At 33.7% G+C, this 15,515-nt stretch overlaps 1 protein-coding gene and 1 long non-coding RNA gene across 2 annotated transcripts in view; both read right to left on the bottom strand.

Annotated features, from left to right (window-relative positions):
• Nucleotides 1-1,417: 1,417 nt before the first annotated feature.
• Nucleotides 1,418-6,307, bottom strand: LOC123706037 (beta-arrestin arr-1-like). The gene is made up of 6 exons (XM_045655166.1): nt 6,220-6,307; nt 5,984-6,161; nt 4,756-4,899; nt 4,293-4,379; nt 3,970-4,086; nt 1,418-1,710 (listed from the first exon to the last, which is right to left on the bottom strand). The coding sequence occupies exons 1-6, from the start codon at nt 6,305-6,307 to the stop codon at nt 1,623-1,625; spliced, it is 702 nt and encodes a 233-aa protein (XP_045511122.1). The 3' UTR covers nt 1,418-1,622.
• A 1,781-nt stretch (nt 6,308-8,088) lies between these two features.
• The window catches only part of LOC123696931, a 22,631-nt gene continuing 15,204 nt past the window's right edge, over nt 8,089-15,515 (bottom strand). Inside the window, exon 2 of the long non-coding RNA XR_006752150.1 lies at nt 8,089-8,332. This is a non-coding gene — a long non-coding RNA (uncharacterized LOC123696931). The remainder of the gene's footprint in view (nt 8,333-15,515) is intronic.

The following is a 15,515-nucleotide window of genomic DNA, read 5'->3' as shown; positions in this document are numbered from 1 at the left end:
AGCAATTAAATAAAACCAGTTATGAGATTTTTCTTTTGTCTTTATAATCAATTTAGTAGATACAAAAAATATAAGCAGATTGATTTTTGATGACGAAACACATTTCTTACTTTTTCATTGGCTTGTTCATATTTTACAATATTTTGTGAGAATCCAATCTTTTCTACCACTTCGATCCATTAATTACGTAGGTCTGGATCATCTGGAAACAAATCGATAAACATAGGTTAATAATAATTAATGCTCGCAGGTAGTTCAGGTTCTCTAAAATTATAAGTGTAATTTTATGTCGATCACAATTATTACTATGAGAAATAATAAATTAAAATATGTTTTCGATGCCGAAGTCTTCCCGAAACACTGGGTTATTATGGGATTTCATATTCATTTACTTTCGAGTTTCGCCATATTGTCAAATCAATATTTTTTTATTGATGATCGGGGTATTATTTTTCCCGACACTGGCAACACTTACTTGTTGATGGTTATAGGTTATTGAATGTAAAAATCGATATTACGCTAATATTTTCCTTGTTTTAACGCGAATTGTTGTTACTTTAGGCTAAAGTATAAATAATCATCACTGAGAAACTATAAATAAGGACAATAAAGTCGTACTTACGCTTGAAAAGACACACCGGCAATTTTCTTCTCACTATCGCTTATACATACAATAACACGACAACGCACCATTCTATTTACTTCGATGTCTATATTAAGATAATTTCACCGTCTTTTCAATGTACTCGTATCGATTTTTTACTAAATAATATCCAAAATTCGAACACCAAGCACGATGAAGGCACGAACTGTCAAAGTTTGTTTCGCAACTCAAGTTGCGGATCTTGAAAAACAGGTTACACACTAAGGGACAAAAAATTGGGTATTTGTGTCTTTGTCTTATGCATTTGTTATGGTATTTTCGCTCTCTTTCTTGTGTAAGTGAGATAGGTATCGTCATTGGGTCTATTAGTTACTCTGTCTACGGAATAGAAAAACATTGCCACTTGGCTACCAATTTTCGTTTCGTTACGCTGGGTCACGTGACGTATCTCCAGCTTATGTCAATCTCATACATTCGTTTATCTATTCTATCAAACGTTACGCTAATAGAAAGCCACTTGGCTAGGGGGGCAGAGACGTTACTCTAAAAATCGAAATCTGACATCTAGAATCGAATGCATTGATTACTTGTGAATAAAAATCATCATAAATTAATAAATTCGATTGACAAATATTTCAAATCCGTATCGATTAATTCACTTTAATCGATGTTTTTAAGCAGGTTACCTCTCTTTGAAGATAAAATTGATAGACGTCAAATGTTGCCTATTAAATTGGCTCGACTATAATATTTCACTTGCATAAGTAGGTAAGTAATGCATTTACCAAAAATCGTAAATGATCGAAAACATGATTTTATACACCATTTTTATTTTAATACAGATTATAACACTTTTCGCTAAGGATGGTAACACTTATTTCTTGTGTCTATGGTCATTCGATGGATTTCAAAACGAACAATGTTGTTTATGAAAATTCAAAAAGTACGATACAATTGTGCGTTTGGTATAACAAAATATAGAATGTAGTTCAGTAAGAGAGCGCTGTTAGCATAATGTTCAAGCATCAGCGTCCGCGCCCTTCAGCCTGAGGCGCGCGAAGTCTTCGAAGATTATGTCGTCGTCTTGTTCTTGGCCATTTTCGTTTCTGTAAACAAAATTCGATATTAGTTTACGTATAGTGTAAGTATAGTGAGGTCTTAGATTACAAAATAAAAGACAGATGGAGCGTTGCCGAACTAAACCGAATGATTTATCGTCATTTTCAATAAAGCTATGTGTGCTGTCATTTCGCCGCTGCACTGTACGTATACGGTGCTTCTGTGTGCGTGTAATGTTACCAGATATTGAAAAATTTCCCAAATTTTTCCCCGACTACGGAAAAAAGAGGGTTATGTTTTTCGAGTTTATGTATGTATGTATAATATTTCTTTGACACGCCCTGCAGTATAAACCGTTGGACCGATTTTGAGTTGTGAGGTTTCATTGCAATCATCTGAATTATTATGTTAGTGGCGGTAGTGACGTAGGCTATACATATACATAAATTAGCAGTCAAGTTTTAATTTTTCTTACCTTCTCGATAACCTAGCAAAGATGCCAGTCTTGAACCGATGATTGATACATACCTATCACTAAACATAATATGTACAACACCTAATGTATTTAGCTCTAAGGTTAGGTTAAGTTTGATTGGATAAACGAATTTGAATTTGAATTTGAATTTTATTTTAATATAATTTCGGGTTAGTGATTTTTTTTATAATATTACATAAAGTACCTGCCTACTAAAGTTATACATATATGGCCGAAATAATTGTTTTCAATTTTTAATTAAATAAATTACATAAAAAAAAGTTTCAATATTAACTGTAATAATTATATTATTTTTTATTTTTCAAAATATATGAATGCGAATAGCGGTAGTTTTAAGTTGAGAATACGGGGCATTTTATTTTCATGATATCCATCATGGAGTTCACATAAATTAAAACGACTATGACGTTTTTAAGCTTTATAAAAGTAACAAAATAATGTATTATGCTTATTAAAATAATCTAATAATGATCATGAACCTGTAGTGCACTATACAAATAATCACATTCACGATCGAAAAATCCAACAGCATTACCCTGAAGATCTTTTAACCATTTCACCGTTTTACCAATAAAAATGGCAAATTCATTTTCAAAATACTGGCAACATACGTTGAAGTTTTGTATTCCTTCATATCTGTAAAATTATGATTCGTATTATAGATATAAATCAGCCAAATAATCTACAGAAAACCTGTGAAACGGTGTTTTATCTTTTTTTTTTTTGTTTTCGGGGACAAATTTTACAGCGTTTTATTATCACTAGACAACATTTTTTTACTAAAATTGCAAACCCTTTTTGACATATTGCATGACACTATATGCGCTATAGCACTGGTGCAGCGACGTATTTGCTTTTGATTTCGTATTTTCTTTGACAAGGGCGACGGGCGGTTGTCATGCTCCATCTGTCTTTTATTTTGTAATCTAAGAGTGAGGTATGACCGAGAATAAATAAAAATAATATAATTATAAAAGTCGAAAATGACAAAAACACGAGTTGCAAGAAAATAAATATTTCAGCTAGAAAAGACGAAGGCGTAGGGGCATCTATATTCTCAACGATAAAGCTTCGAGTGCATCAGGATGAGCAGCAACGGCGCTGCGGTCGCTATGGCAACGAGTCAAGCTGTATCAAGTCGTGGTCGGAGTGCGCGGGGTCGCTAAGGCAACGGTTAGGGCCCCCGCGCACTAGGCAGCCATAACTGCCATTACTGCAGCCATAACTAACTGCGCCAAAAGGCTGCATAGTGCGCGGGGCCCTTAGTGTAGGAGTGTGCGATACAGACGGGTGCGGGTCGAGCTGGATGAGGTCGTGGTCGGCGGGCGCGGGGTCGCTAAGGCAACGGTTAGGGCCCCCGCGCACTAGGCAGCCATAACTGCCATTACTGCAGCCATAACTAACTGCGCCAAAAGGCTGCATAGTGCGCGGGGCCCTTAGTGTAGGAGTGTGCGATACAGACGGGTGCGGGTCGAGCTGGATGAGGTCGTGGTCGGCGGGCGCGGGGTCGCTAAGGCAACGGTTAGGGCCCCCGCGCACTAGGCAGCCATAACTGCCATTACTGCAGCCATAACTAACTGCGCCAAAAGGCTGCATAGTGCGCGGGGCCCTTAGTGTAGGAGTGTGCGATACAGACGGGTGCGGGTCGAGCTTGATGAGGTCGTGGTCGGCGGGCGCGGGGTCGCTAAGGCAACGGTTAGGGCCCCCGCGCACTAGGCGGCCATAACTGCCATTACTGCAGCCATAACTAACTGCGCCAAAAGGCTGCATAGTGCGCGGGGCCCTTAGTGTAGGAGTGTGCGATACAGACGGGTGCGGGTCGAGCTGGATGAGGTCGTGGTCGGCGGGCGCGGGGTCGGGCGCTGCGCGGGGCTCCTCCTCCGGCTTCGGGTGCATCAGGATGAAGGGTAGTTCTGCACTCAGGTCGCTGAAACAACAGATTATATTTTTTTTAATATGTACAAAAATAAAAAATCCAGTACTTTTTTTATATTTTTTCGCAATTTTGTTTTTTTGTTTTGCTTGCGAGTATAAGTGGGATAAAAGATTTTTACTATAAATAATTTTTTCGCTATTGAAATTTACAAGTGAATAAGAAAATATTCAATAAATAAATAGAAAATATATACATACCCTCCTAGTGGTCCCAAACACAATTTGACCTTCACTTTGTACTGTACAATAATTCCGAGGTTCTCGCGCTGTGAGGGATCCGCTATCCTGAAATTGATACAAAAAACATTATTAACAATTGAAAAAATATATGGTCTGAGTTCTAAGGTCTACGTTTCAGTTCTAAGTTTATTATTTCTACACTTTTTTATTTCTTCAAAAATATTTTAGACGAAAAAGAAATTTCAAGATCAGGCAAAATTCATTAAAATACGAGAATAAATATAACCACCTATAGATTAAGCGCAAACGCTGTACCGCTGTATAGATACGTGTGCGGCGAGGCGGGTGAGAGAACCGACCGTTCCGTTTCTTTCTAACTTCTAACTCGTGCTCTTTCTTACTCGGTCCCCGCCTCACCGCACATACCTACACCGCAGTACAGCTATAGCAAAGACAATCAGAAAAATAATAATCCACTTACAATGTGCTAGAAGCGAGATTGGTGTCTTCGTGCTTTAGTTGTCCGTCGAGCGCTAAACCCCATTTGTCCTTATTGTTAGCTAATAGCGGTGTTAATGTGAACACCTTGCTGAGCGTGAACCCTGGGCCTACAGGACAGCCTTCTCTGTAAAAATATTTAATTCATTAAAAAAAAAACTAATTTGATGACTTAAAATAAAACGTAAAACACTCCTCAATTTTTTTAAAAAGGTTATATATTTTTTGTCAAAAGCGCCTCATGCTTTCATAATTTGAATTTGTATTAAGCAACAAACCCTATCTTAAAACATGTTATTTTTCTACCAAAACATATGAAAATTATACACAATCAAAACTCGCAAAAAAAAAATAAGTCCACTGCTGTCCACACAAAACCGTCACGCATTTTTGGTAAGTTCCATTACAAATAAAAAAAAAACAAGCGCAACGTCACCTAAAATGCATGGAAATGGATAGATGCGGTTATAAACATTCATCTTTCTTCGTTGAAATGATTTTTTTTAAGTTTTCAATCGCAATAGACTTACACAGACTTATATTTCTTATTCTTACTGAATAATCCGATAAACGGCATTTCAAAATCTCTTCCCTTGCTTTGCCTAATTAAAAAAAATAATATTTTTACAGATGGTTCATTTAATTATGTAAATATAGTATCTTAAAAATGTTACAAATTATGTTAACCTATCTCAATATCTTGACTTATGTCACTAGTGTCTATGGTATTTAACCGACTTCAAAAAAAAGGAGGAGGTTATCAATTCGGCCGGTATATATTTTTTTTTTATGTATGTACACCGATTACTCCGAGGTTTCTGAACCGATTTACGTGATTCTTTTTTTGTTCGATGCGGGATCGTGTCGAATTGGTCCCATAAAAATTTTATTCGGATAGGCCCAGTAGTTTTTATTTTATGAGCATTTTTGTCTGTAGGTATTTGTAAATTTTGCAAGTGCAAGTTTGAAATCGGTTGTTTTTAACGCAGTTATCACTTGTTGTAAGTGTAGGCTAGTCAGTATGTCCTTCATGTCACAACTCACAAGTTTGTAGTATCATGTGTGGCAGTTTATGCGGGTATATGGAGGTATATGCGTGTATGTGCGTGTATGTGCGGGTGTATGCGGGTATATGCGTATATATGGGGTATATGCGTGTTCATGGGTGTATATGCTGGTATATGTGTGTAGGTACACTGTACAATACTAACTCGCTCTCCGCCTCAGCGACGGTGCACTTGTACTGCGCGGTGGAGAACAGGCAGATGTCCGCGAACTGCCGCACGGACACCTTGATCCGCTTCACGGAGCGGTTCGAGTTGTTCGCTATGTGCACGTTCACGGCTATGTTCTCGCCGTGGTGGTATAAATTAATACTGTTCTTTTTAACTTATTCTCGCAACGTATTCTGCAAAATTATTCCAAAATTTTCACCTTATCTAATGACGCTTCAAGTACAATTTGTTGGGGCTCATCATGAACTCCTTGGACACTTCGACGGACGGCTGCTCCCCCTGCTTGCTCGGCGCGTACATTATCTTCCTAATTGCGAGGCGAACTGAATTTCTGAAGACATCGATTTTTAACGTTAAAAATATAAAAGTAGGTAATGTATGCAGTATGCTTCTACTACACAGTACTTCAATGGAACATATCTTTCTTGATCTAATTTGTTGTGTTCCCGCACTATTCAAAATTGTATTTATAAAGCCGTTACCTTTGTTATAAATTATAATGGCAAAATCGCAATTTTTAAGACTGACTGACTTATAGATATATACAAAACCTAACCCACTTCCAGATGACCTAGAAAGTTCAAATTTTGTAATCAACTAGGTAATAGTGAGTGAACAAAGGAAAAATCAGAAAATACTGAGTTTATCTGTATTTAATTTTTTTTTTCAATGACAAATTTTGTTTGTATGGAAAAATGGAAAAGTTTAAAAAAATAGAAAATAGTATATTCACCTTACTAGTCTTAAAAAATAGATCAAAACTAGTCAGTGGCCGAAAAAAATTTTGAAATCCATCAATAAATGACTGAGATATAGATTATTGAAGTTTAGATATTTTAGCGCGAAACATCTGTAGATTCGATGCGCATCTGACATCACACTCACTCGCACTAGTATCGCTAGGGCAGGTTACTTCGATTGCATGATTTCTTTATTCAAAACTGTTATTAAACGTAAAATAAAAGAAAATTGTAATAAAAATATTGCTCATACAGTTAAAAATAATATTATATAATTTTACATAATATTCACATTTATTTATTCTTTATTTATGAGTGTTTAGTTTAGTTTGAATTTCAGTGTACCTAATGGAAGAAGGCTTCGTCGAGGGTCGAAATGATTTAATTTGCGTAATATTAATATAAGTGAAACATCTTTAGGCGCGTTTAGAGTAAAATTTTAATAAAAATTATAAATATATAGATATACTACACATTTTTTTTCTTTTTCACATATTTTACATAAAATCACAACTTACACGAAAACACACACACACACACACACACACACACACGCTCACACATATACACACACAAACATTTAAGCGCTTTCCACTTACCTTTATTTGTTATTTTTAAAATTTTCTTTTGTATAACGTAGGTAACTATACTGTTACGAAATTAATGGGAGAAGCCACTGGCTCCTGAGACACAGTATTTAACTAATTCAGGAGCCTATGGATTCGTATATAAGCTGTACCTATATTTTTTTTATGACAATAAAGTTAAAAAATAAAAAAAATATTCAAGATCGCGTCATGGCAATACCGTAACGTCATGGAGTAAGGCGACGATTCTTCTACAACGATCTTTTTGCATCTTGGTAATAGTGGTAGGTAATAGTGTGTGTACAAATTCACACTGAATGTTTAGAAAATCATGTAATATTTTAAACAGAAAACGAGTTTAAAAAATTGCAGATAATGATGGGGCAATGTGCGCTGACATTCATAACATACAAGAAAATATAGAAAATAATACTAAACAAACCATACAGAGAAACCGCAAGAAAAAATAAAAAAAAATCGTAGGTATATAAAAAGTATTATATTCATAAAGTAAATCAAATTTGCAGAGTAATTTTCTGTACAAAAAGTAATGATATCCCACCAAAAACATAAATGTAAAAATTGGAGCCGAGTTCAATCGTTGACTTAATTTGCCAAAAAAAGAAATGAGATCTAAATGTGTGCCAAGTTCTGCAGACAGTCCAGAAATTTATTTACAAAGATGTATTAAGTTCTTAGGTTGACTGAAAACTCAATTGTTTTATTCTCCCTTAGAGAACAATGTTTATTCCAAAATATTGATGTTTTGCATTAAAACAAAACATGTATTATGTGTCGAATAAAACACACAGCGTTGGATGAAGAAAGCAGTCTATGAATCCTATATATCTCTATGCAAATTGGGTCACCTTACCAAATATCGATGGATCTTTCACCTCACTAGCAAGAGCGCGTCCCTAGTATGGCATCTGTCATCATCGCCTTTGAAGCGCTGTCATCTTCCAAGCTCCATAGCATCTTCATCAGCAAGCAGTAAACTGCAACAGATTTTTATTTATTTACATACCTCTTTTTAACTTTCATTTCATTATCTGCACATGTAAATACCTATTACAATCTGATTTAATTTAACAAAACATTAAATTCGGTGAATTTTAGCGTTATTTTGCAAAAAAACCGCACGTACAGTCCCCCGTCCGAGTCGAACTGACACCGTCAAATTTCGTCGAAAATATGCAATAGAGGTGAGGTTTTATGTGGGTTTTATTATAAATTCGTGTTTTTTTCTTGATAATTTAACGATAATAATGAAAATTGATAAAACAAGCAATACAAATTGTTACAAATATCATAACATATTTTTTGGTATAAATTTCATGTATAAAATATTATATGTAGCGGTTTTCCTAACAAAATGCGTTTTATGTTCGTAAAGGGGTTGATTTGTATGTATTTTTTTTTTTATGTTTAGGCCGTTCTAAAATGAAAAGTAAACAATACACTTTGTTAATTATATCCTTGAGTATCACATATATTTTTTTTAAGACAATCGTACCAACAGTTTCCTCAACAACAAAATTCAATATGTATACTTGAGGTGTTTTTCGATTTTGACCATAGTGATCACCTTAAAATATAATATTATCATTACTATGCTATGACTAATAACTGGGCGATTATCAAATTACGACGTATTGAATAAAACAATCTATTAAAACCTTTTTTAGTTTTACCAAAAACAATCATTGCGGTTTTACGAAAAATTAAAAACATTTTTGTCAAACCAAATGTCACTTTAAATAATTATATTGACATTAATAAAATATATTTTAATATATTAATTAATATTTTATTCAATAAATAGGTTAAAATAACTCCTCAATCATTTAACACGAAAAAGTCCCGTACTAAATCTACCTATTCTACATTTTCTAATCCTCCTATCCTATATCGAAAGGTTATCGGTCTAATAATTCTGTAAAGACAACTTGCAATTCTATTCCTAATTTTCCAAATAGAGTAACTCAGAACAATACTAATTCAGAATCTCTTGAAGCTATTTATGAAATTAATTATAATAGTTAATTAAAATTCACTTACCTCATGTTTATGTTAAATCCTCATACTCAGACAAGGCTTTAGTACTTCTTGTTGATTCTGGTGCAGCTATTTCACTTTTGAAAAAATCATCTTTGCAATATGAACCTGAATTGATACCTAAAATTATAAAATTCAAAGGTATCGATAAACAATCTGAGTATACTGAAAGCCTTGGTCAAATTAAATTCGATTTTAAATTCCCAGATCATTCTATTATCACTGATTTTAATTTAATTCCTGATTCTATTGATATTAATTTTGATGGAATTATTGGCAATGATTTTCTTAAGTCTAAAAATGCTAAAATCGATTATGAGACCAATATCCTGAAGATAGATAATTACGCAATTCCTCTCCACTTTACTAAACCTGAATACACTGTTCCGGCTCGATCCGAAATGATTATTGAGTGTAATGTCACAAATCCTAAAGTAACCACAGGTTTCGTAGAAAAAACCGAAATTCAGAATGGAATTTTCATCTCCGGTTGTCTAGTTTCACTTAAAAGTAATAATCACGTTAATGTGTCTGTCCTGAATACTACTATATTCTAGGAGGTAGCAACGTTGACAAGTGAGCATTTTAGTATAGTTGGTTCTTTGATATGCTGTTCCTCTTGCTATTTCGGTTACAGTCCGGGCTGTCTGGCTGACCGCAGTGGTTGCGTTTAATAGTGCGCATCTTATCTGCACAGGAAAATATCCTTAATTTAAAGTCATTTTTTAACGCGTAATTTTTAATCGTTTGCCTTTAGATAGATCCATTAGACATACATTTTTTATTGCAAGACGTTTTTTTCGTTGTTATATAGGTGCCAGACGCAATTTTTATTTCAAAATAATTAAAATATCATCGAAATAAGTGAAATTCCATCAACATGAGTCCCAGTGAAGGATAAGTAATCACTGTGTTACTTATACTATATATAATATTCATTTTACTATTTACAGTTTTATTGCAACAATCTACCATATCGCCTCCTTTTCCCAACGAACCTCAAATAGGACGTTAATGTAAACTTGATAAAAACCAAATATCATCAAGAAATTAAAGACTTTTTAACGGATTTTAAACGCGATTTATTCATTGTATTATTTTCCCAAGTCTTTAATTTCAAAATGTATAATACTCGCGTATAATTAAGCACTAGAAAATACAAATATCATCAAATTGATATTTATACCCAAAAGTGTAATAATTATGAAACCATCTATTAAAAATATTAGTTTACTAATTATTCAATATAAGTATTAAAAAAGGATAATATAATATAAATAATAAAGTTATTACTTACCTTTTAAGCGGACTCATGTTGATGTAATTTCACTTATTTCGATGACATTTTAGTTATTTTGAAATAAAAATTGCGTATGGCACCTATTTTACAACGAAAAAAACGTCTTGCAATAAAAAAATTATGTCTGATGGATCTATCTAAAGGCAAAAGATTAAAAATTACGCGTTAAAAAATGACTTTAAATTAAGGATATTTTCCTGTGCAGATAAGATGCGCACTAATAAACGCAACCACTGCGGCCAGCCAGACAGCCCGGACTCTAACCGAAATAGCAAGAGAAACAGTATATCAAAAACCCAACTATACTAAAATGACTTTTTTTTTAACGTTGCTAGCTCCCGTACTACTAGCTCTGACGTTATAATTATTAAGTCTATTTCAGTTGAGTTGAATCCCTGTGATTTAATTGATCAATTCCAAATTTCAAACACGAATGTGGTTTCTGAAACATCTTTAGAGAGAGTAAATAGAGTGCATGAACAAATAAGATCATCACATCTTAATCCTGAGGAAACTCGAGCTCTTTTTGATCTGTGTACCGAATTTTCTGATCTCTTCCATCTTGAAGGTGATGCTTTAACTTGTACAAATACTCTTAAGCATGAGATCAAAACGTTATAGTATGCTATATATTCGTGATCTACTCAATAAGCTCTTTCATTTGATACCCCACGCGGCATGTTTTGGAAATGTTTATTTTTTTCTTTGTATGCCATATTTAATTACCGGGGTGCGGGGAAGGGGACCACAAAACTGGTTGGCAACATCTGTCTATAGGATGTCTGGGATCTATACAATATATATCCCACCAAAAACATTTTCATGTAAAATGTTGCCAAGACGAGCCCATATGACTCGCACTGTCAAAAAGTTATCAGATCTCATGTAGAGCCAAGCTTCTAACACTACATGCCCTAACTCTACAAGGCCTAACTTCACAAACTCTACACCTTAGTCAAAATATGTGGCTTGGCCATTTCGCTACATTCTTACATCGGCGTAAGGTGAAAAATTAATTCACTGTTCATTACTTTTGTGTTATACAATAGTTCTTGTAGTAACGAACGGCCAAGCCACATATTTTGACTAAGGTGTAGAGTTTGTGAAGTTAGGCCTTGTAGAGTTAGGGCATGTAGTGTTAGAAGCTTGGCTCTACATGAGATCTGATAACTTTTTGACAGTGCGAGTCATATGGGCTCGTCTTGGCAACATTTTACATGAAAATGTTTTTGGTGGGATTTCATTTATTTTTGTAAGTTGTTTGCAACAAAATTTTTTCTTCTTTTTTTGCGGTGTATTTCTTGCACATCAGAGACGACTTTTTTTATAGCCCACTCTCTTGTCAAGGACAATTTTTTTTTATTTTTAGCTACTGTGTGGACGTAAGAGGCAGGAGACGTTCGCAACACTTCTATTCATTCATATTTATATGATCTGATCTGTAGTATATGTCTCAATATATGTCGATTAAATTTTTATTTTTTTTTAACAAGGAGTACCTATACATATATATCTAGGGGAACCAAGTTTTAGATTATTAGATTAGACCTCTAGCGTCATCAAAATTTAATTTAAAATTACAGATCTCATACAAACTCCCATCCCCTAGTTTAAGGAGTTGGGGGATGAAAGTTACAAGTTTTATAATTTTTTTGTTGTTTGTGTGCTAATACTAGCTTACATACAAAATTTCAGCTTTCTAGGACATTAGGAAATACCTTAAGAATTTTGATGATCATCAGTGAGTCAGTGACGAAATTAGCGTTTTTTAGATATAAATAAAATCTGAAGTATTAAAGCTAATGTAATTAAAACTTAATATGTTCAATTAGTCCGCTATTGACAATATATCCCGAAAATTTTGTTGATCTAGCATAATCCAAACCCAAGTTATGAGGGTTCAAAAAAACGTCGAAGCGCTTCGAGAAAAGGTAAGTAGTGCCCATGCGCTTCACTTTCGCTTGGCTCGTCTTGGCGGGGGCACTACCGTGCCCCCAGATCAGAAGTCAGATTTAGGTCCGCTATTTATGCAAACGAACATCTCCTTGGAGCCTGCTCTATCAGATGTGTAAAACTCAAATCAACAGTTATACAATATAAATGTTTTGTGATAAATTAAAACACACCTTCCTATTTTTACCCCTTCTAAGAAACAAACATTTTGTACTCGACCGTTTTCATATTTAACAGGATTTCTAATTAAGAACACATACCGCAGAATATTATGGTTTCTAATTTATCAGATAAATAATTATTTCAACTAATCTTGGAACTAATTCAATAAATAAATAAATTGAAAGTTATAAACACACAGTTTAAACATGCCCAGTATTTTTTCCTATTTCGGAGTTATACCACCGTATTAGGATATTAATCTATAAAATTCGTATCGTATTACGGTGGTATTTTATTTCTTATTTTTTGGGTAAAAAATGACTTACAAATATGAAACAAGCTATTTACTTAAATAGTAGGAAAATGCTATAAACAATACAACATACAAACTTGAACGTACGAAAAACTTAGTTTATAAATACTAGCTTATGAATAGTAAATGTTGTGTATTATGTATATTGTAAATGTAATTAATGTAGGAAGACTCATCTTTCAACATTAACCGTATTAAGCTAAGTCTCTACTACATGACCCATTCTGGAGACCTTAAGATGACTAAGCAAGTAATTACAAGTTCTAGAGTGGGGAACAGTTAAGAAAACACTGATTTAGAAATTAATTTTATTCAACACGGACTATATTATGGAGACCTGATGATGACTAGGGTGGAGAACATCTCACCTACAGAGATATAAAGGATTATTTGACGTAATTCTATAGAACGGCCTCTACCATGTCATGGTGTATCTAATGGTAATGGTGACCAGGCAAATGTATTTAGCGTTCTCTGTATATCTCTTCATACCTAGTAGGAATATATGCATGCAACCTACAAAATAGAGGAACGGACAAGAAATCACGTTTTTTTCGACTTGTTATGTATTTTGTAGTTAATTCGAGGTTAATTTTTTAAATCCTATAGTATATGGATTGTTTTGAACCCTTAAAATATACGATAGAACAGCAATTAATCTTTTTTTTTTTAAATATTCAAGGCACAGGGAATGTCTGGTTACTGTTTTATTATAGCTGTATGTGTTTTCTGATAATATTTTACTGTCAAAAATTATCAACACTTGATATTATTCAATGACGCCTTTCAAGAACAAAACGAATTTACAAACAGATTTTTATTTATTTACATACCTCTTTATAACTTTCATTTCATTATCTGCACATGTAAATACCTATTACAATCTGATTTAATTTAACAAAACATTAAATTCGGTGAATTTTAGCGTTATTTTGCAAAAAAACCGCACGTACAGTCCCCCGTCCGAGTCGAACTGACACCGTCAAATTTCGTCGAAAATATGCAATAGAGGTGAGGTTTTATGTGGGTTTTATTATAAATTCGTGTTTTTTTCTTGATAATTTAACGATAATAATGAAAATTGATAAAACAAGCAATACAAATTGTTACAAATATCATAACATATTTTTTGGTATAAATTTCATGTATAAAATATTATATGTAGCGGTTTTCCTAACAAAATGCGTTTTATGTTCGTAAAGGGGTTGATTTGTATGTATTTTTTTTTTATGTTTAGGCCGTTCTAAAATGAAAAGTAAACAATACACTTTGTTAATTATATCCTTGAGTATCACATATATTTTTTTTAAGACAATCGTACCAACAGTTTCCTCAACAACAAAATTCAATATGTATACTTGAGGTGTTTTTCGATTTTGACCATAGTGATCACCTTAAAATATAATATTATCATTACTATGCTATGACTAATAACTGGGCGATTATCAAATTACGACGTATTGAATAAAACAATCTATTAAAACCTTTTTTAGTTTTACCAAAAACAATCATTGCGGTTTTACGAAAAATTAAAAACATTTTTGTCAAACCAAATGTCACTTTAAATAATTATATTGACATTAATAAAATATATTTTAATATATTAATTAATATTTTATTCAATAAATAGGTTAAAATGAGTGTAACATTCAGTAAGAATCAAATACCATGATGTGGTTTATGACAATACGGAGAGAGATTCGATTCCGAAGCGTGGATATTATTCGGAATTGGTTTCGAACATGATGAAAGAGGATCCTTCTGAAGAAGTGTATGCAAAAAAACGCATGAAGCTTAATTATGTTACAGGTACTTTTATATTTATATTAATTATAACTAGCTTTTGGCCCGCGGTTCGCCTGCGTTGGAACTTGACAAATTATTTACTACTAGCCGCCCGTCCCGGCTCCGATCGGGTTGACACAGAATAAAAAACATCATAAAATATAGACTATGTTCATCAGGTAGGAATGAAATGGTAAAATATGTATTTATTTTTTAATCGGGCAAGTAGTTACGGAGCCTATTCAATCTATAAATCTATACTAGTTTGGTAGGTCTCTATAAATCTATACTAGTTCGGTTAGGTTAGGTTACATCAACAACAACAACATCAACAACAACAACAACAACAACAACAACAACAACAACATCAACAACAACGACGACAACGAAGACGACAACAACAACATCAACAACGACAACAACAAAAGAGGGCGTTCATTTTTGATAGACATAAATTGGAACCTCAATGTAATAATAGTAAGGTTTATGTGTGACGATTTAATATGTAGTTAGGTTTGTGTTTAGGTTAGGGTAGGTTAGGTTAGGTTAGGTTAGGTTAAGTTAGGTTAGGTTAGGTTACATCAACAACAACAACATCAACAACAACAAC

Source organism: Colias croceus, chromosome 1, assembly GCF_905220415.1.
Source record: "Colias croceus chromosome 1, ilColCroc2.1".
In the NCBI taxonomy this organism is placed as follows: domain Eukaryota; kingdom Metazoa; phylum Arthropoda; class Insecta; order Lepidoptera; family Pieridae; genus Colias; species Colias croceus.
This window is presented reverse-complemented; position numbering and strand designations above follow the sequence as displayed.

Bases quoted from the DNA above. Each gene is read 5' to 3' on its own strand.
- LOC123706037 (XM_045655166.1), bottom strand. From the start codon at position 6,307: ATGTACGCGCCGAGCAAGCAGGGGGAGCAGCCGTCCGTCGAAGTGTCC. The intron at 6,162-6,219 runs GTCATTAGATAA...TGCGAGAATAAG, and splicing joins CAACAAATTGTACTTGAAGC to TTAAAAAGAACAGTATTAAT. The intron at 4,087-4,292 runs GTATGTATATAT...CTGTTGTTTCAG, and splicing joins TGTTTGGGACCACTAGGAGG to CGACCTGAGTGCAGAACTAC.